This window comes from Pteropus medius, unplaced genomic scaffold (assembly GCF_902729225.1).
Source record: "Pteropus medius unplaced genomic scaffold, Ma_sr-lr_union100, whole genome shotgun sequence".
NCBI lineage: Eukaryota > Metazoa > Chordata > Mammalia > Chiroptera > Pteropodidae > Pteropus > Pteropus medius.
Window position 1 is genome coordinate 888,870 of NW_024347791.1, and position 21,265 is coordinate 910,134.

General features: G+C 56.1%; 1 protein-coding gene across 3 annotated transcripts; it reads right to left on the minus strand.

Annotated features, from left to right (window-relative positions):
- Positions 1-229: 229 nt before the first annotated feature.
- On the minus strand, positions 230-19,474 carry GGA1 (golgi associated, gamma adaptin ear containing, ARF binding protein 1). 3 transcript variants are annotated; one of them, XM_039877737.1, is made up of 17 exons: positions 19,027-19,474; positions 15,403-15,487; positions 14,198-14,273; positions 13,096-13,194; positions 11,976-12,099; positions 11,483-11,583; positions 10,751-10,831; positions 9,274-9,414; positions 9,115-9,196; positions 7,849-7,956; positions 7,080-7,178; positions 4,075-4,139; positions 3,407-3,573; positions 2,727-2,917; positions 1,659-1,828; positions 1,330-1,440; positions 230-1,240 (listed from the first exon to the last, which is right to left on the minus strand). In XM_039877737.1, the coding sequence occupies exons 1-17, from the start codon at positions 19,067-19,069 to the stop codon at positions 1,130-1,132; spliced, it is 1,854 nt and encodes a 617-aa protein (XP_039733671.1). In that variant the 5' UTR covers positions 19,070-19,474; the 3' UTR covers positions 230-1,129. The 3 variants fall into 3 exon arrangements, with proteins under 3 accessions (XP_039733671.1, XP_039733670.1, XP_039733672.1); XM_039877736.1 differs by having other exon boundaries at positions 7,080-7,229; XM_039877738.1 differs by lacking the exons at positions 14,198-14,273; positions 15,403-15,487; positions 19,027-19,474 and adding an exon at positions 13,771-14,176 and having other exon boundaries at positions 7,080-7,229.
- Positions 19,475-21,265: the final 1,791 nt, after the last annotated feature.

Consider the following 21,265-nt stretch of genomic DNA (forward strand, 5'->3'; position numbering starts at 1 on the left):
TCTGGGCCTGCCACAGCCCTGAGCCCGCTCTGGTGACTCAGCACTGGCCACAGGCCCCCGAGCAGGGCCTCTTCCTGTGCAGAGCTCGGCGGTGGTGGGGAGAGGAACTATGGCCTGATCTCCGAAGACAGAGGCAGAGAGGTCTGTGGGGCCGCCCCTAGACCTCCCACTTCGGGACCCCCTCCGGTCTCCCTCCACCTCAGAAGGGCCACGAGAGAAGAGAAGCCGGTCCAGGAAAAAGGACATTTTATTTCCATAAATACTCCTGCCCTCACTCACACACTGACCCCACCTCCGCCCGTGGACAGATGGACAGAAGTGAGAAGCGCACAGGAGGCCCCGGCAGAGGCCACTGAATGAAGGAGACACTGAGAACACCAGTGTAGGGCCTCCCTTGTCCAGAGGCCCCGGAGCGCCCAGCCGGGGCCACCTGTTTCTGGCTTTACCCTTGGGCCAGCGGTCACACAACCCCCAGAGCCCCTCAGGAGGCCTGACAGCAAAGGAGCCAGGCAGGTGTACAGACCCCCTAGGAGTGGGGGACAGGGGGGGCTCCCCCAACTGGGCCCCCTGAGATGGTGACCACAGGGCCACTCTGAAAGAAAAGCTGAGTCAAACCACACACCAGAGAGTGCAAACAGCTGGGGGTGCAGGCGTCACCCCCCCACCCCCCGTCACCTGGTTCCTGCGGAAGTAGCCTGAGCTGGTCCCCGGCTCCAGCCTGGCCAAGTTATGGCTGGGCCTTCCCATAAGGCATAAGAGACAGGTGGGGATGACCCCACCCCAGGCTAGGGTCGGGGCTGGGCCTGAGGTCCTGGCCCTTGCCTGATGGCCATGCTTCTCCCAATGACCCCAAGTCCTTCCAAGGCCACACAGCCCTTCCCTGCTTCAGGCTCCCACCTGTGGTGAAGGTCCCCAGCAGTGCAAACCCAGGCCCAGCCTCCTGCTGGGTTTGGCTCAGCAGGGGAGGGGTTAAGGACGGAGGGGGCCGCAGGGGTGAGGGGAGAAGCACCAGGCACAGGGGATATGGCCACGGGGACAGAGAATGTCCTAAGCCACCACAGCCTCACACACAGGCTAGCCAGTGGCCAGCCCTATTGTCCCCTCCTCCTCTTCCCTTCCTTTCTCTGTTCTAGAGGCTCCCCCAGGTCTCGGGTGGGGGGAACTGGTCCACATCCCCCATCTCATTATAGGTCTGGTCGCCCATCGTGAAGAGGAGCTTGTAGCGAAGGCGAACCTTCTCCTGGGGCAGAGACAGTGAAGGCAAGAGTCAGAGGTGGAGAAGAGGCTCCCCCCGGCCCCCAGTGGCACCCTGTCACAGCCGGGCCTCACCTTCTGGGGGTTGGCGAGGAGCAGGACCTGGGTGATAGCTGAGGGGTGGATGATGGGGTTGAAAGCCGGCAGCTCTGTGCCTGAGGGTGGCTGCAGCTTCACTTTCATGACCTGAGGACAGGAGGGGAGGATGGGCACAGCTAACCCTGGCTTCTTGTCCTCATCCCCTGAGAAACCAGGCCCAGCCTGTCCTCCAGCTCCTCCTCGGAGTCCTAGGACTCCGTCTTTTCATTCTCTTCTACGCCCCGACTCCCCAGGAAGACAGACACTGCTCCCCATCCAGCCCTGAATCACCCTGCCTTGATAGGAGGCAGGCAGGCCCATGTCACCTTGGGGACAGCTGACTGGAAAACGATGTTGCGGATGGGCTGGGGGGCGGTACTCAGCATGGAAACCACCACCACCAGCACGTCAGAGCGTCCCGGAAGCGGGTCTCGGGCGAAGTGGAAGAGGACCCGGAAGCCATGCTGGTCATACACAGTCACTGGCAAGATGCTGCCTGGCAGAAGGGAGGGGGAGAGGGTGATGTGTGGTGCCAGGCCCGCACCCAAGCACCTGTGACCAGCTCCCCCAACCCGGCTCACGGCCGGCACTATGCTGCTTCGCTGGGAATGAACGACCAAATCCACAAACTTAGGTCCTTGCCGCAACCCTGGTGGCAGCCAAGGGTACAGACTGGTGCCTAGATGGGGCAGGTGAACTTGTAGTGATGGCAGAGGCAAGACATCCAGCCCCAAACTGAGCCCCAGCTGGGGCTCCCCAGTGCCATACAGCTGCTTCCTGGCCTGCTGAAGTAAAGGACTGGGGGTGAGCTGGTTCCTGCGGCTCACTGTGTGACCCTGATCTGGTCACTCTGTGTCTCTGAGCTCAGGGTCTTCCCTACTGGTAAGAGCACCACTACCTAACTCCTGGGGACACCGAGGGTATGACACCTTCGGTCACGATGAGCTCAGCACATGGACGAGACCAGCCCGTGTTAGTGTCCGCACAGGGCCTGCTGTTGGCAGTGGACCACCTATTGCTCCTGGGTGGGAGAAGCCCGGATCTGGACCTGGTTCAGTTCTGTGGTCTTGGGGAGACCCCGAACCTCTATGTCCTGGCTCTGCCTTCCTGGGGAGGGAGGGGCCTAGGGGCCAGCCATAAGTCCTGATCGTGTAACCGCAGACTTCATACAGCAGTTTCTTGACCACTCTGGGACAGAGGAGGAAACCGAGTGCTGGGAAGGGGGAGGGTCTTGCCCAGAGCTCCCCAGAATGAGGCAGTGGCAGGACTGGGAGAGCCCCATTTTCCCCGCTTCCCAGAAAGAGCTCCTGGTAGGATGATGAGGTAGCTGGTGCCGCTGGGTAGTGAGCTGACCAGGACCGGCCTGTACCTGCCCATGCCCCTGCCTTACTCACTGGGTTTGATAGACTCCAGGGGCACGGTGATGTTGGCCAGGGAGAGCTCAGTCTGTGAGGGCTGCTGCAAAGGCCCAGGAGGCTCGGGGGACATGGTGTGGAGGCCGGTGGCACTGGAGCTGGGTGAGCTGCAGCTGCTTTTATTCTGCAGGTCCCGGAGCGTGAGCCGGGGGGCTGGCTGCTGCTTCTCCCTTATTGGGGGATGATGCATTGAGAGGTGGCCAAGGGATCGGGGGGACAGGAAAGGCTGGGCTTCCTGACTGTCCCTGACACCTCCCCGACTCTCTGGCTTTGGTCTCCTCCCCTTGAAAATGGGCAGCTCTTGCTCTCCCCTCCCCCCGTCCACTTGGGCTCCGTGTCCCTCTCACTGCTGGCCTCTTGGGCCTTCCGTCTTTCTCGGGTGTTGAGACGCCTGGGGGAGGGCCTGTGGGACCCAGGTCTCCTTTCTCTCTTAAACTCCATGCTCTGTCGGACAGACCCTGCACCTCCCTTGGTCACTGCTGTGCCCCTTAGGCCCAGTACAGTGCTGGCACATGGTGGTACTCGGCAGCCATGGTGTCCAGGAATAAACCAGCCCTGGGCCTCTCCCTGATGGGTCTGGGCCAGGCAAAGCCCAGGAGAAACTGCTGGTTGTGGGGACAGGGAGGGCTCCCTCCGTGCCAGCCAGGGTGTGCCCTCACCACCGCATTTGTTGGGACTCCGGGGGCAGCGACTGCTGCAGGAGGGTCTTCCCCAGCAGGTCCAGGTCATCCAGACCACTGCTCACTGGCAGGGACATCTGCGTTGGGGGCCGACTGTCCATGCTGGGGGCCGGAGTGGGGGCTGGGGGTTCTGTGCCATCAGATGACTGTTGGGCATACAAAGGATGCAGGTAGGTGGGACGGTGCTGAAAAGATGTCCTTTGTCCTGTGCTGAAAAGGTGCTGAAAAGGAGGCCCCTTCCCCTCCCTGCAGGTGACATCTGAGGGAAGAAGCAGCAGGGATGGGGACCACATTCCCGCCGGGCCCAACCCCCTCTCACTCCAGGGTTATCAGTGGGTTGGGCCTGGTCTGGAGTTCTACTTTAGAAACCATCACATTCCAGGGACCGCAAAGTTACCCACCAAGAAAAAGAATAAGGAACCCCCATCTCAACCCAAGGGAGGCCCAAGGCTGAGAATGGCAGGGAGATGCATCTGGAGGCAAGGACTGCCTAACTTCCTCCACCCTGGGATGGGTGCCTCAGCTTCCTGGGCCACCCTCTGCCCCTTGGCCCTTCCGCCCACCTCTCCTCTCATTGCCCCCTCAGGCTACCTGTCCCAGTTGCTCTGCCCCCAGGACAGGTCAGGCTAGTTCCTAGCCCCTCCTACCTGGAAGCTGTTCCATCCAGCACTATCCAAGCTCGGGCCTGGAGGGGGTGTGGGGTCACTTAGGCCTGCAGGGAAGCAAGGCAGAGGTCAAGGAGCTGGATTCCTGAGCAGAGGCAAGAGAGCTGGGGGTGCTGTGCTGGGTTGGAGTTCCCTGGCTCCTACCCTCCCCCTGCACCCCTGCTCCATGAGGCTCAGCTCAAAGGGGAAAACTTCCACTTCAGCACTTTCAGAGGGAACCAGTAGCAGAACAGAAGTAGAAAGCAAAGATCCTGAGAGCCCATTCCCTGGGCCCGCACATGCTTCCTCTCTTGCTGCTCAGAAGCCAACTCCACTGCAGAAGTCAAGACTTTCATCTTCATTCATCAGCTGGTAGCAGGTGAGGTGGGGTGGGGTAGGGGGTGGGGTGGGGTGGGGTGGAGTGGGGTGTGTGTGTGTGTGTGTACATGTACGTGGACAAGGATGAGAAGACACCAAGTGAGGTTCCTAACCTCCAAGGTCCAGGTGGGGAGGGGTCAGCATCCTGTGCCCACCAACTGGAAGGATGCCAGAAAGGCCCTGTGGTGCAGTGAACAGGGCCCTGGGCCCAGGCCTGCCCCGCTGTGCGGCCACGGGCAAGGTGCTGGCTAGGCCACTCAACGCAGGACTGGACTAAGGCAGACTCTGATGGCCTCATTTGCCGCTGGCACGTGCCAACAAGGCTGGCTGATGTGCCAGGGAGAGCTGTAGGCCCTTTGGAAGGCCCTGCTGGTGGGTAGAAGGCAGGTCACCAACCTGTTCAACTTCTGCCTGCCCTAAAGCATTCCACAGCCAAGTTCACCCCAGATTTTACCTAAAGACAAGTTATCCTGTTTCTAGCAAATCCTGAATAAGTGAGGTCCAGCCTCAAGTGCTGGCTGACAGGCAAAGGCAAGATGCAAGAAGCTGCGACTATCAGGTCTCTTCCTCGGGACACAGCTCTCTGAGTCTGGAGCCAACACGGTGATAACTGCTAACATTTCTCACACCCCTTGATGTGTCAGGCACTTCAGACTTAGGTCTCACTTAATCCTCAAACAGCCTTAAAAGGCAGGTGTGTGGTTCTCATCCTTCTTTTAAGGATGAAGAAATAGAGGCTCAGAAGGGTTAGGTAACCTGCCCAAGGGTCACAAGCTGGAAGGTGGCAGAGTATGTACCTGGACAGAGCATGGCCTAATTTCTGGAGTTTGACTACAGCTCTGCCACTTGCTGTGTGACCCTGGGCTGGCTCCCTGTGCCTCATCTGTAAAACGGAGACAACAGCAGCATCCACACCAGAGGTCTGTTGTGAGTAATAAATTAGACAAATCAGATGAAGTGCCTGAACAATGCCGGAACGCTCTCTGCCAGACAGGAAGTCCTCACTGCCTACCCTGCCCCCCACCCCTCACCCTTCTTGCCACAGACAACCGTTTAAGACAAGCCCCCTTTGTGGTCCCAAGGCTTCCGCCACTCCCCAGAGCTGGGTGGGTACTGCCCTGGCACTTCTGGTTCCTGTTCCCACAATTTTTTTCTTTTTTTTTTTTGCCTTTGAGAAGAAACCAGAGGAAGCTGGAGGCTCGGGGCTCTGCTGAAGCGACTCAGGGACAGGAAGTGCAAAGCACACCTCACTTCTCGAGAGGAGGTGGCTTTGTCACAGCCACTTGCTGGGAGGCCTGGGCCACACACACCAACAGCGCAGTCAGGTCGCTGCTGCCTGGTTCTGGCTCTGGGGGCGGGGAGACACGCTTGGGTGCATTTTCTCATCGCTGCCATCCTTTACCTCTTACGTCTGGGCTGGGGTCTCCGCCTGAGTTGGCCCTGGCTCTGAATGAGGAGGGGACAGGTGGGCGAGACACGTAAGCGTCCTCCAGACCCTCTAGGAAGTGTGCTGGCTGGCAGGCCCACACAGGGGAACTCGACCTGGTCCACTTTCCCCCTCGTCCTACCCCTCACTCCTCGCCCTCATTTCTCTTTCCTGGGAGGGGAGCTGAGACAAAACAGCAGAGGAGCTCAAAGCGCAGCTTCAGAGTTGGACTGCCTTGTCCAGACCCTGGTGCCCCGTTTGGGCAAGTCCCTCGGCCATTCTGAGCCTTGCTTTTGCATCTGTAAAATGGGGATGCTGACAGCACCCATCGCACGTGCCGGGAGGAGGGAGGGCAGTCTGAGGTGCGACAGTGCGGTAGCAGCAGTCAGAGCAGCACTCCCTGAACTCTGGGCCGACCTGCCCGGATCCCGGCACAGCACTGCTCCTTCGAGTCCATCAGGTTTGGTTTCACCTCAGAACTGGCTCAGGAGAACAGTGTGACTCCCGGCTTCTAAGCCAGCTCCCCAACATGTCCCTCTGACAGAGCCCCACCGCCTCTGTCTTTCTAACCTCAAGGATATGAGGAAGTTGTGATTACAGTTTCCTGCTCCCAAGCTCCCAGAGCTGGAAACCCCAAAACTGCATGGCTGGCTGGGCACCCTCTGCTTCTTCCTCAGGGGCGAGCCTAGTTCTCTGTTGGGCTCTGAAGCCCTAACCCTGCCCTGTAGTGACACAGGCCTGGCCCAGGACCGGCTAAGATCACAGAGTGCCTTGTACTCTGATGCCAGCTTCCCAGGAGTTTCTGGGTGCTGTGGAGCACAGAGCACCCCCCTCTTCCTCTCAGTGGGTGGGGGAAATTGTTGAACTCTTGCCTGGGCAGGATCCAACACTAGGCTCTCATCTGCTGCAGGAAACCCCTCTGCCTTCCCTCGGGGCCTGGGCGTGGCTGGCTTGTCAGGTTTAGGAGCTAGCCAGCCCCACCTGTGACAATCTGACTTTGCACAAGCTCCTTGATTTCCCTGAGCCTCAGCTTCCTCAGCTGTGAAATGGGCTTCAAGCTCATCCACCATGCTCCACACAGCACACAAGAGGAATAACACGCTGACTTGACCAAGCTCTGCAAGCTGCATGTGAGCTGCAGGCATCTCCCCCACCCCAAAATGCAGCCAAGCCCGCCCTTCTCTGGGACTGGCCCCTTCCTCACCCAGAGACATGAGCTCATCGTCAAGCAGGGAAATGGAGATGCTGGGCTGCTCGGGGCTGGCCTGGTCGCCAGGGCAGGTGGGCGAGGCTGGGTAGGTTCCTGCAGGAGGGAGATCCAGGCCTGAGAGGTCCAACAGGGCCGAGGTGCTCCCTGGGGCAGGAAAGGAGAGTCAGACAAGTCCTGGGGGGAGGACACTCATGCTCTCAGAGTCTATGGGAGTTGAGGGGCAGCAAAGTGTCCCCTGACCCTTCACAACCCTCCTGCTTCCCCCTCCTTGGCCACCAGGCCCTTTCTCTAGCACATGCTGTTCCTTCTGTCTGGAGCGGCTTTCTTTCTTCCACCTGGCGAACTGCCTCCCATCCTGTAGAGCTCCGCTCAAGCTCTGCTGCTTCTGTGGGCCAATTCTAACCTCTTCTGCAGGAACCAGAGCAGTCGTTTTCCCCTTACTGAAGCTAAGCCTTGAGGGTGTCAATTAGCCACATACAACAGGTGTCCGATTTGTCAATGAAAGAAAGGTCTTCCTTCTTCTCCTGTTCTTGCCGAACCCTTGGCTCCCGTCCCCTCTGTCCCACATCCAGACCCCTCCCTCCCACAGCTGCAGGCTTGGCATAGACTTCTTCCTCAGCACTCTCCCTGGGGGCCGCCACCATCTTAAGGGGCCAGGGTCACCCTGGCGGTTGGCTACCAGCTCTGGGATCAGAGCACCGTCCTGGGCTCTCTGCCCCCCTCTAGCCTGGTGGGTGCTTCTCCAAGCCTCCTGTCACCTCACCAGGGATGGAGCTGGCAGCAGCATCACCGTTGACCTCTTCGCCCCGCACCAGCTGCTTGTACAGGTTAATCACCTGGGTGAGGTTGTCGTTAGCCTGCAGGATCTCCGCTGGAATGGGCAGGAGGGGAGAGGCCAGTGTGAAGGAATGTGGAGGCTTCTGAAGGGAGCCGAGTGAGTACCTAGCATCCATCCCAGCCCTGGAGAGGGGGCGGGGCCAGGGGCATCCCATTGTCTACTCAGATTTAGGCCCACTGTCTACCCCACACTGCCCTGTGCCAGTCCCTGAACACAGTGGCATGCTCTCGCCTCCAGGCCCCCACATAGGCTCCACTGGATGCCCCCAAGATCTCTGTGAGGCTTCATCCCTTTCTGCCTTTAGATCTTTACCCAAAAGTCACTTCAGGGAGGCCTTCCCTAACCATACTCCTGCATTATGCAGTCCATCCTGTCCCTGCTTGTTTTTCTCCATGTCATTTAGCACTATCTGACAGCTGCCACTATTCAAGTCCTGGGTTTATTGTCTGTCTCCTCTCATTAGGCTACGAGCTCCATGAGGCTATAGTTTCTGTCAATTCTGATCACTGCCTAAGGGCCTAGAACAGTACCTGGCACACACTAGGCCCTGAACAATATTACCTCCCCAGGGGCCAGGGCTTAGAGGAATCTGGGCAGCGAGCTTCTTGGGCAGGGACCAGGTCCCTGGCCCATGGGAAGTGCTCAGTAAGCTCTTGCTGAATGAGAGGCTGAGATGGTACCCAGACTGCTGCCCAAGAGGCCCTGCTGATGTGGGAGCAGAGAACAGGACAAGAACCTGATATGTGGCCCTAGCAGAAGCCATGGGGCCCAGCTCGGGAATTACTTGGCCTGTGGGATTCATTCTTGGTTTGCAGCCCTTACCAGGGAGGCAGTGTCTGTAGGGAAGGGAGAGAGCCCTGCTCCGCCTGGCTCTGCCACTATTCTGCTCTGTGATTTGGGCAAGTTGCTCTCTTCCCTTAGCCCCAGCCATGAAATGATGACAATTTTCCCTCCCGTGTAGCTTGTGGGCAGTAAATGAGGTGTCTGCGGAAAGACTTGGCCTCGTGGGTCTCTCGACTAGGTCTCTCAACTAGGTCGGCCCCTGCTCTCTGCTTCCTTCTTTCCCAACTTGGAGAAACCCAAAGTAAGTGTTGGAGAATGGGGCCCCCTGGTGGTGGCTCCAACTGCAGATACTCAGCAGGGGCTGGAAGAGCAGAAGGAGGTGGAGGGCCAGCTCTGCCTGGGGCTCACCTAAGGCCTCATCATTGTCCTCTGTGTCACTGGCAAGTCGGAAGAGCGTGGGCCGCATCCGCTCACAGCGCTGGTACAGTTCCTGGGGGCAGTAGGGTGGGCGGGTCAGGGCTGGCAGAGGCCCTGGAGTGGACTGGGACAGGGCGGAGAAAGGCGCACCTTCATCAGGTCCTCACTGCTGTGGGCCGCAGCGCCACCCTGGCTGTGGTTCATCACCATCTCTGTCAGCAGTTTCACATTATTGTTCACCTCCTCTATGGCACTCACCCGCTTCGAGATCTTCTCCATCCGCTTCTGGTCCTGGAGAAGCATCGGCAAATGGCCCCCAGAGAAGCTAGGTCAGGCCTAGCCCCGAGCCAGGCACTGCCCACACCACTTTGGACAGTGTCTGCTGGCTGGGCATGAGGTCAGTGGCTGCTAAGTGCCAGGATAGGGCGCTCTGGTCCAAGAGGCCCTCGACCAACCCCACTCACTTCCTCATCACCTGCTGCCAACGAACCCTGGACCCGGGCCTCTGCAGGAGCCCAACAGAATTTCCTGGGCCCTTGGCCAGAACCTCCAGGGTTCCTAACACACTCGTCAGGTGATTGTGGAGGACCAGGATCCTGACCTACACCTGTGGTTCTACTCAACCCTTGCCTTCGTTTGTCTTCTGAAAGGGGACCTTAGCGGTCACCAAGCACAACCTAGAAACTAGTGCAGGGACCCCTCTCAATGTCTGTCAGTGCCTGGCATGTGGGGAGCTCACAGCCTTGAAAGGCCACTACAGAAGTACACCTGCTACCCCAGCCCACTTGGCTTCTATGCATGTTCCTCCCTTGTGGAATGAAGGGTGGGCTTGCGCTGTGTAGTCTGATACGTCACCCTCCTTGAGAGGGGCCACCCCTGACTCTCTCTCTTGGCTGTCAGAGCATGCAGCTTGCCTTTAAGAGACAATCCAGAACTGCCCACTGGGTGTCTAGACTGCAAACTTTTTGATGTCTTACCTTTGTCAATAAAAAAGTTTCAGCATGCACCCATGACATATCTATACAGAGAGTCCCCTACTTGTGATGGTTCAACTTAGGATTTTCTGAATTTGATGGTACAAAAGTGATACGCATAATAAATTACAAGAGGTAGTCAACGATTTTATAAAACAGGCTTTGTGTTAGATGATTCTGCCCAACTGCAGACTAATTTAAGTCTTCTAAGCACGTTTAAGGTAGGCTACGCTATGCTATGATGTTTGGTAGCTCAGATGTATTAAACACATTTTTCGATAAAAAATATTTTCAACTTACGATAGGTTTATTGAGATGCAACTCCATTTAAGTCAAGAAGCATCTATAATTATTTATAAACATATAATATTTTCTCTTCCTCTCTTTGTGTGTTCATTTCTAATTTTCATGGAAGAGAGAGTCAGCCTCACAGAAGCCCATGCAGGGCAGGTGAGCTCGGCTGCTGGGAAATTCTTCCCTCTATACGGTGGTCCTGACTCAGCCCACTGGGGCCCAGTCAGCTTTTTCGTGGCTGTGACCCTTTAGCTGGGTCACTGCAGGGTCCCTTGTACGCACAAACACAACCCCACCTCGGCAGCCCAGCTCGGCATCCTCATCCCGCCTTCTCCCTGTACTCTGGGTTCTGCCATCACCTCTTGCACCATCTCCTTGATGAGTTTGTTGGCTGCTCGGAGGTCCTCAGGGTGGGAGCTCTTCAGCAGGCGGGCCAGCATCTATGGACACAGAGGGGCGTGACAGTGACGGCAGGACCTGGGCCTGGGATCATGTTCTGGCTCCCCATTTCCTGGCTGCGGGATGTGAATAAGTTACCGAAGCTCTCCATGAAATGGCGAGAATCTACTGACACCTGACGGAGTAGCCACAGAACAACTAAGACGAAAGTGCTCCCCACAGCACCCGGCAGAAATAAGTTCTCAACAGAACAGTGCAAAACATTCTATGATGGTCATCACAGCACCCTTCTGGAAGGATGTACAAGAAACTTTAATAGCAGTTGCCCTCTGGGAGTGGACTGGGCAGAGAGGAGCTTTTCTTTATTTTGGCTCCTCCTGTACTGTATAATTTCTTGCTTGAACACATGCTTTTTTAACAAAAAGCTAATCAAATTGTTGATGAAAGGGTCAAAGACAATGCTCTCAAACCAACCCCAGGGACATCAGACACATTCTGTTTATTAAATGCAGGGGCACTGGATGGGGGGTACTCGGCATGCAGTTGGTGCTCAATCAACGGTGCTTGTGACCCACTATAGTGGCCATGCTCATTGTGAGCCTCTGCTCCAAGGGCACAGTAGCCAGGGGCTAGGATTCACTGACCCCCAAGTGGGTCCTGGAGCCCTCATCTGCCCCTCCTTGGAGCCTCACCTTGGATTTTTCCTCGTCTTCGAAGATCACATTCTTGGGCCGTGGAGGAGGAAGGGAAAAGGTGGCGTCATCCGGAAGCTTGGGGTCGGACTTCACAATCCCTAGATGGGTAGTAAGAAGGCTGTCAACAGGGCCCAGGCCCTGGGCCAGGGGGTGAGATGGGGACCCATCCAGGCAAGTACGGAATGGAGCACACTGGCTCTGGACTTTGGTGAGCCAGGGCCTGCTCCTGACCTGTCACGTCAAACTGCATGGGGGAGAGTTCAAGCACCCATATTTTGAGGCCACTCCATGGGGGTCATTCTCTGAGGGGAAGCCTGACCCAAATCTGCCTTCTTTCCGCCCAAGCTAGCCTCAGGCAGAGCCACAAAAAGGCTTCACTAGCCATTATGTTCTTGAGAAATTAAAGGGAGACACATGACCTTGCTGCCAGAAGCCCCTGAAGCTCAGCTCAGGGAGGAGGCGCTGGCCCCGCCGCACACTGGGACCTCACCCTGCTTCTTGAGCATCTGGTAGGCCTCTGTGATCTTCACTTCCTCAGGCAGGCCGACTGTCCAGCTGTAGAGGAGCTCCAAGATCTTGTTCTTTACCTTCTCCGATGTCCGAGAGCCCAGGTACTTCAAAGACAGAGGGGAGGGGAAGCCTTTGACACTGCCCAGCCCGCTCGCTGCAGCCCCAACTTGGCTGTCTCCCCAGAACTCCCTCGGAAACCTGGCCTATAGGGCCCTCACAATTGGCCTGGCACAGAAGGAGCTCACCTCCTAGCTCTGTCACTTGCTAGCTGTGCCAGCCCTGTGTCTCAGTTTCCCCATTGTTGTGGAGATGACAATAGTGGCACCATAGTGAGGACACAGCTAAGGCACAGAAGTCAGTGCCCACTCAGGGCCAGCTCACATAAGGCTTAACTGGGACCTCAGGAAGGAGGAGCCACCAGGCTTCGGGCTGACCAGGGAAGGGGCAGCTGTGGAACTGCTTGGCCCCGGGCCCCACCTAGCCTCCCAGCAGCAAGCCAGTCTGAGAGAACTGGCTCTCACACCAGTCACCTCCTGGGAGGAGAATGGGGAGCCAGCTGGGTCATTTGGCTGTTCTGGTCAGTGACTTTGAGCAGCAAAGGGGGTGAGGCCTCAACCAAGGGGCACCAAATGTGCTCATGCTCTATGGGAGGGCTCCTGGGGCCATGCTGGGGGGTGTGGCCCATCTATAATCAGCAAGCTCCATCACTTAGGTTTGAGGCCTCAGCATCCAGGGCCTCTGAAGTGGGAACAGGGAGACCCTCCACTAGAGACCTAGAGGCCAGGTGGGGTGCAGCAACCGGGTCTGCAGGGAGAGACAGAGCCAGAGCAGCCCCCGCTGGGGGAGAGCTGCATGCACGCCCTGCCATCACCCCTCCCTGAGCAGCTCCAGAGCTGGCCTGCCACCGGTCAGCGGAAGCACTCCTTCCCTCTAGAAACCAGCTTCCCAGACTTAGCTGTATGAAGGGGACCCTGATAAAGGGTCTGTGTTTTTATCAGGCCAGAATCCTAATGGGGGCTGAGGCAGCACTAGAAGCAGGAACCCCAATGGGAGGCCCCAAGATGACAGTGCAGGCCTCAGCGCGGAACAGAAGCACCCACCTTGGGAGACACGACCTTGATGAGCTCGTTGAGAAAGCGGAACTTGCCCACCTCATCGTGAAACCTCTTGCCACAGCTCTTCATGCATGTTTCCAGAACCTGGGAACAGGTGCAGTGCGGGGACCCCCAGAGAGGATCAGAGGAGACAGCCTCCCTCCCACACCTCGGCCGGGGCCCAGAAGCCCAGGGATGGGTGTTTGTAAGGGAGGAAAGTATCTCATGAGGACAAGGGGATTCTGAGGTTCAGAGGCCCCAGACACCACGCCCTGGGGGACAGGACAGGGCAGCACCCCATATGCTGCACCGCCATAACCCCTCCACAGCTTGGCTGCATTTGAATACCACTTGTAAATTATTTACTTACTATATTTGTTTTTAAAAACTTAAGTACTATCTACCTTGGCCTGGCCTTATCCTAAGCTATATATCTGTGAAATCATAGGAATAGAGTGCATTTGAGAAATAACAAAACAAAAACCTAATGTGTTAAATATATAACTATCAAAAGGAAAGCTGTTTACCACCTAAAATCATCTTTGCTAAAGGTAGTTGCTATGTGACCCTTGTTTAGGGGCCACAGTGCACCTCCTACTCTCTTGTTACTGGCATAGCTTCGAAACCTCTGACCTGAGCCCAGGTATCACCCCTCACACCCTGTGGGAATGACAGTGTTACCCTGTGTCTGGCGGCCACTGATGGGCTGGGCTGGCTCCACGATGCACGTGGGAGCTTTGTAAACATCAATCCTGGGTGTAGCTCTGATTCAGCGGGTCCGGAGTGAGGCCCTGATTTAGTATGTTTAACCAGCCTCCTGGAGATCTGATACACAACTGGAGCAGGGAACCCCTGAACCAGGTAGCTTGAGAGGGCTTCCTCCCCATAAGAAGCCTACCTGTACAGGGTCTGGGGTGGGAGGCCAGCCAGCCCACTGGTTGCCATGAGACCTTTGGGGGCTAGCCGGGACCCCGATTCTAGGTCATCTTGGTACAACTCCCTTGGGCTCTACGGAGACCGATGGGACCCCAAAACCCTCAGTCTTGACCCCTTTGGTATTATCCACGTGTTTGGGGGACAGTTGGCACCCTCTTCCCCTTCTCCTCACCGTCAGGGCCTGGATCGCCTCCCACTCCTGCGGGGACTGGATCTTGTGGGCCAAAAGCCGGGTGGCAAGTGGAGGCCTGAGTGAGAGGAACAGAGCCAGAATAGCCACAGAGTTCAGGCCCCCAGAGGCTTCTGCAGGGCCGATGCAAAGGCCCAGCTCCTTCTCCAGATCGTGGATGGGGCTGGAGACTGTGGCATGACAGGGCAGGGCTAGTCAGGGAGCACAGGCCCAGGACCTTCAAAAGGCGTGAGCTCAGGCCCTCGGCCAGCTTTACTGAGAGCTATGACTGTTGTGTCCTTGGCTTGCTGTGGAGACAAGTATGGAAAGATGACCACATCCTTCAAGTCTGGGAGCAGAACATGACCTAGTACCAGGATAAGCAGCCATAGCTGTCTGGTAACTCAAGGTGGCACAGGACATTCTGCTGGGGGAAATCAGAGCAGCTTCACGGTAGAGGTGGTAATACTAGACCATGAAAGACCTGTCCCCAGCGATGGTAACAGTGAACATGTATTTAGTGCTTGTAATGTGTGAGGTACCTCACCTGCATTTTCCTCACATGCCTAACCTTCGTAAGAGCCCTCCAAAGCAGGCAGAACTATCACTCCACTTTACAGTTAAAGGAACGGACATTCAGAGGCATTCAATCACCTGCCCCAGGTGACATAGCTCAGACGGGATGGGAGTTGCACCCGAGCAGCCAGACTCCAGAGCACACACATCATCTGTCGGCAAGGCCTCCCCGAGCAGAGTGACGCACTGGGGCGGGGGGTGGGGTGGGCAGTGGAGGTGAAGCGTACTGAGCTGAGCTCCCTAAACTCAGCACCACGTGGGGAGCCTGCCAACATGTCCACCCCATGCCCCGTCGGACTGTCTAGTTCAAGTCTAGGTGCAGCCCAAGAATGAGCATTTTGACAAACCCAACACTACCATTTTCTGTGAGACATCGGGGCAACTGCAGAGTCCCCTGAGCCTCAGTTTCTTCACCTGTAAAATGGGTCCAGCAAGGGCCACCTCAGAGGGTGGCTCACACAAGCAGCACTCAGTACAAAGTGCCCACTACCATCATTAATTTGAGCACATTCAGAATGGAAATTGGGTCCCAACCCATGCACGTCTCTGCCTGAGGCCAGGGTCTGGAGTGTGCATAGCAGGTGCACGGTGGATTCTGCTGAATAAGAGCAAAAGAGGGCGAGGCCACCTACCCCTCGAAGTCCTCGTTGAGCTGCTCACAGAAGCCGTTGATGCTGGCCCAGTTCAGCTCCTTGTTCAAGGGGTTCGTGGCTCTGTCTGGAGGAGGAGAGAGGGCCGGTGTGGCCTGGCAAAGGGTTCTCTGCCTCTCCCACTCCTTACTCTGGCAGCAGTGGGCAGGGTGTATGACTGAGCACACGAAGAGGCCTCCCCTTGACTTCCTGTTCCGACAGCCTCAAGACCCGGTGATGTTTCAGTCAAGTCAAAGGACAGATAAGCTCCTGTCCACTGGCTTCCCCTCACAGTTTCTCCATGAAGGGTCCCACTTTTAGAGACTGTGCTCAGCGGTTGTTTCTCTACTCCCCTACAGCTGTATGCTTGCCATGCCTGACCACACTTCCCCTGATTCTGCTCTTGAAAACTGTCCCCACAATTCCCATGGAATTTACACTCAGAGGAGATCCAGAGGTAGGAAAAAAAAGTCATAGCTCCTCCTTCAAGAGGCTGCCTGGCTGGGAAGCGGGCCAAGAGAAGCTAGGTTCTCAATTCAATGAGACAGAGGGAGGCAAAGGGGCCACGGGAACTGCAGGAGGGAACTCAGTTGAGCCTGGGGTCAGGGGAGGCTGCTTGGAAGAGGCAATGAAAGCAGGAGCTGGAAGGAGTTAACGAAGCTGGGCACGTACGCCTTTGAACAGCTCAGGGCTGTATGGAGAGGAGATGTGAACTGAGTGCAGGCCAGAGCACAAAGGCCTTGGTAAGGAGTGTGGCTCAGGTATCACCTCCTCCAGGAAGTCTTTCCTAACTCCTGCTCCTCCCCAAGTTGGCACTGCTGGGTCAGCTCTCTCTTGTGTCCCTCAGACATGACCTTCATCATGAGCCCAAGCCTGCTTCTACACTGCATCTCAGCCACTTGTGTACACGCCTGCCTCCCCTGATAAATGAATGAATGAATGAGGGCTCAGCTGTGGGCAGGCAGAAGTGGTAAGGAGGGGGTAGTAAGCGAGGCCAGTCGGTCACCTCCAACATTGGTTAAACCACCACCAAAGATATCTCAGAGCTTCCCCGAACCTTCATTTCCCCATCTGTAAAGCTGGAGTAAAATATGGACTAATTTGGGATAATGAAATACTTGACACAGGGTAAGTCTGTGGCGGCGGCCAGAGCTGGATCTCTACCAGGCTTCACCCTGTCCCGGCCAGTTCTGCCCAAGACTGAGCACTGAGCCGTGAGTGTGGAAGGAACACAGCCCAGGAGGTGGGAGAGAGAGAGATCTGTTGACAGAAGGAGGCTAGAGAACCAGCATGTGGCAGCTGCCCACTTAAGGTCCTATGCTGTGGCAGGAGGCCTGGAGCCCTTGGAGCCCAGGGCCTGGCAGCCATTCATTTAATTCATATGTGTTTGATAAATATTCTGCGTGCTGGGGCCACGGCAGTGAACAAGACAGAATCTCTGCCCTGGAGCTCACAGCCCAGCAAGAGAAACACTGACTACTCAGACAAACAAACAATACTGTATACCCCTGCGAAGTGCCGTGAGAACAGAGCAGAGAGAAGGTACAGAAAGTGCTGTGGCAGGGTGGGAGGCTGCTCTCTGGTACAGCCGAGTAGAGATCTGAATGAAGCATTTTCTTTCTGGGTACAAATCTATGTTCCCAGAGCCCTGCAGAACGCTCCAGTCCTCCAGAGAAACGAAGCCCTGCTGACCGCCCAGGGAATACCAGGAAGAGGCACACCCCCTCCGCAGGATAAGTGTGACTGTCTACTCTGCCTCCTAGCTCCCCAGCATGGCCAGAGGCTGGGGAACACCAATGTGAAGTTAGAAAGAGAGAATGGAGATGGATATTACCCATTTGATGACACCAGGCTAGGGGACCCTAAAACAAGAAGTCCTTTCAAGTGTCAAAGACACGTGAGTCTGAGTGAGGACAGAGAGACTCCTGAGTCAGAAGCCAGTGAGGAAGCTGCGGAATCATGAGACGTCAGCTTTCTTCCCTGCATATGTCTTGGAGCGAGGGCCTCTGGGTTCAAGGAGATCTGACCAACTTCTCTGGCCCTGGCTCCAACCCCCAGGTCTCTTACCTCTGGAGGGGAGCACTTCCCCTGGCAGGCAGCAGGGGAGAATGCCTTCAGGGAGGGAGAGTGGGAGGTGTTTCACAACACAGTGACTCCACCCTGTCACCCCATAGTGGTGACAATGTCATCATTTACCCAGCAGAAGCTACTCTTTTCCTATAACCACCTCAAGGGAAGAGCTTACAATTTTGCTAGGGCACAAAGGAGAAAAAAAAGAGAAATGTCAATCCCAATCTATTATGGTCCAGCCTCCTGCCAAACCCAGGTGTTCTGATTCCTCTGTTTCTCAGATCAGACTCTTTAGTCTCTCAGAAAAATCCCTATTGTTGCTAAACCTGACTCTGTTTTGTATCATCCAGAGCTCAAGTCCTTCATCCTGTCACATGTGTTGGCCGGGGCCCTGCCCATCCCCCCAAGTTGCTGCTGAGACCTGGACACTTGTGGCGTTCCGGAACAGTCTCAATGGCCACAGAGTGGCTCCTTTCCACTTACTCCCCCTCCTCCCACCAGACTGACTCTGAAACATCCCTGGAGATGGTGTGGTTCTGAGGCCAACCTTAGGGTTCAACTCTGCTCAAGACTGGCTTAAAAGGTGTTGGTCATGACCCCAGATCACCCTGTGTAGCTCCCTGGTGTGCTTGGGGTCAAGCGGCTAAGCTGAAAGTAGATCCAGAGGCCTCCCTGAGGTCCTGGCACACACATGGGCCCAATTCTAGTCCAGGGAGAGGCAAGCCATAGCTTTCGGGGGCAGAGTCCAGAAGCAGGGTCCCAAGACCTAAGGATGTAAGCAATCTAGGGTTGAGTGAGGGCTGGCAGGCCTGAGAAGCAGGAAGCTGTGTCTGAGGATTCAGAGAAAGGTGTGCAGGGACCTTTGGAAGAACTTCAGCAAGGTGTGGGAATGAGGTCTTGGGTGGAGGTGCAGAGTCTGAGGTGCTGGGCTGAGGGTAGTGATAGAGAACTTGAAATTACTTTTGGAGTTAGAGACGGGCCCTCCCAAGCCTGTAGGGTTTGGGGGTTTCTTTCTGTGTGGCTAGAGCCTGAGAGATCAGATAGGCCAAGGGGTTCTCCCTTCCTGGGCTGGAGAACGAACAAATTTTAGTTGCAGTCTTAAGCAAGGGATAGGAGGGAGTCACGACATGCAGGGCCAGAGAGTGGAGGATTTGGGGCCCAAGGGGAGTAGGGTCCCTCGCTTCTAGGTTTAGATGCACTCGCTTGCTTCCTCCCGACGCCCCTCAAAATAACTTGGGGGTCCGCTCCTCGGTCGAGAAGTCTGGGCCTGAGGGGGCTGGAGACTGATCTCTCTGTCCCGAGGGTCTGGGCACAGAGTCGGACGCAGCTCCCTCCTCCACGGGGGTCGCCGCCCAGAGATCGGCTGGCTGGGCAGCGCAGCTGGTGGGGTCTTCCTTCACCCCAGGATCGGAGGGACATGCTCGGGGCACCGCCCATTCTGGGCCGGGGGCGGGGCGTGAGGAGGGGGCGCCCCGTACCCCGCCCCGCCGGGAAGGGGCCCGCCTCGTGCCCCCGGTTCCGGTTCCGGTCCGGCCCGCGCCCCTCCCGGACACTCACTGATTCGCGCCTCCAGAGTCTCCGGCTCCATCTCGGGCTCCATCCGCCACGGGCCCCCGGCCTCGGCACCGCCCCCCACTCCCCGCCGCTCTCGCGGGACCTCCTCGGCACCACCCTCCGCCGATTAAAGGGGCAACGTCCACCCCGACGCGCGGGAGGGGCGCCCGCGAACGCTTGGCACCATAGAGATGCGAACGAGCTCGTCTAGAGCGTCACCTGGTCTCCCAACCCCTCCCCCAAGCGGCGTCTACGTCGCAGGCGGGACCCGCCTCCTGCCTTCTCGTTCACGGCGCTCAGGCAGGATAGGAAGCGGAGGAACTAGGGGCTGAGGACGGCACCATGGAAACCTCACGGGACGCTCTCACTCGTTCTGCGTCACGGAGACGCCTGTGACCGCTTCCTGAGGAACGCTCCGCGGCCATGTTTCTGAGGGGCTCTGAGGTCACTTCCGCTGCCCTGCTCGTGTACTTCCGTTTAGATGCCAAAGTGGGCGGGCCCCTTAAAAAGGCAATGACGACTGCCACCTTGAAAATGACGAGGAGTCAGTTTGTGGATTTCGTACAGCGGTCAGGCACTTTTTGCACATGAATTCATTCATTTCTCACAGTAAACCCATGAGCCAGATAATTAGTTTACCTGAAGTCACACAAGTGGCAGAGCCTGAACCCAGTACTATCCTGCATTCATTCTGCAATCATTTAATGCATTCTGCATTTGCGCATTGACAGACACTGGAAAAGTAAGGGCAGACATTACACAATGTGATGCAGGACGCCCAGTGGGATAGTGGCAACACAGGAGGAGCCCCCTACCCCAAACTGGGGGTTTGGAGATAATGGAGAGTCTTGTCATGGGACGTTTCACAGAGAAGGTGATCTTTAGCTGAAAGGCAGTCAGATTTCTCCAGGTATACCTGGTGCGAAAAGATATTACAGATGGAGGGAACCAAACGTTTCAGGGCTCAGAGGGAGGAAAGTATGATGAATTCAGGGAATTGAAAGTATTTCAATAAGGCTCTTTAGGATGTCGGACGGGGCAAGATCACGCAGGTCTTGTGTTTAGCTTTTTTCCTGTAAGCTATGTTGGAGTTGTCGTTAAAGAGTTTCACGGCTGGTAGCAAAATAAGGCTTTTGTTTTAGAGAGGTCCAAGCGGCAACAGTGGGCAGAAGATACTAGTGAGGGCCAGACTGAAATCAGGAAGGGGTAGAACAAACTTCTCAACCTCGGTGTCTTTCTCCTGCTGTTTCTCCCGTCATCGAAGACCCTCCTCTTCTCCCTTTCCCACTGGTGGCTCGGGACGCCTGGGGACATCACTCCCAGGGGGCATCAGGTGCCTAGTTCACCTGGGTCCGTTGCAATTGGTCGCCCCCTGGCGGCCCGCCGGGGAACCGGCTGGTGGCGCCCTCTCGAGACGCCGTGTCTTCGGGAGGGTTAAAGCGCGACCAGGACTAGAGAAACTGGCGAATCCAGTTCTGCTCCGCTGTGGCCTTGCGAACGACCTCGATTCACCTTGCAGAACCGCAGTGACCTCATCTGGGTGGTGGGAGGGTTGTGTTGGGTCAGTTTTTCCCCTAAATTCAACCATTCAGCTGACTGAGACGGTTTTCTAAATTCTCCTCCGCAGGCTATTGAAGTTATACCGGAAAGTGATATGTATGTTTACTGCATTTCTCAATCAAAGCTGTAATGTAATATGGACTTAGAGCTCTTTTCATTTGTTTCTTCTATTAGTGAAATGAATTATTACAAAAATAAAACAACCACATTTACCACACTATTTAGCGACATATACACTATGTCAGGAGTCACTTTTTAAAAAATAGCATAGATTTGACCTGGCTTCACATTCTGCCTTCACATCTTTCTAAATCGCTTGGCCTAGGGCAAGTCACTCAGCTGCCCTATTTCTCAGGCTTCTTATCTGAAATCAGGTTGTGAGATTTCAAGGAGAAGGCGTCTGCAAAGTGAAGCTCCCAACAGAGCTCCCAACCCACTTTCTCTGCTGAACTGTTCTCCTTAGCACTTACCTCCACCTTTCTTCATCGTGTTTTGGTCTCTCTCCCCCACCAGAATGTAAGCTCCACGAGGACAAGGCTTCTCATCTATTTAGGTCGCTGATGTATCCCCAAGGCTTGAAAGAGTACCTGGCATGTAGTAGGTGTTCAATAAACATGCATTGGATAAATGAATGAGTAGAAACCATTATTCATAGGTTTTATGGATAAAGGGGTGCAAGAAT

Bases quoted from the DNA above. Each gene is read 5' to 3' on its own strand.
- GGA1 (XM_039877736.1), bottom strand. From the start codon at position 19,069: ATGGAGCCCGAGATGGAGCCGGAGACTCTGGAGGCGCGAATCA. The intron at 15,488-19,026 runs GTGAGTGTCCGG...CTCCTCCTCCAG, and splicing joins GACTCTGGAGGCGCGAATCA to ACAGAGCCACGAACCCCTTG. The intron at 2,918-3,406 runs GTGAGGGCACAC...TCCCCCAATAAG, and splicing joins GAGTCCCAACAAATGCGGTG to GGAGAAGCAGCAGCCAGCCC.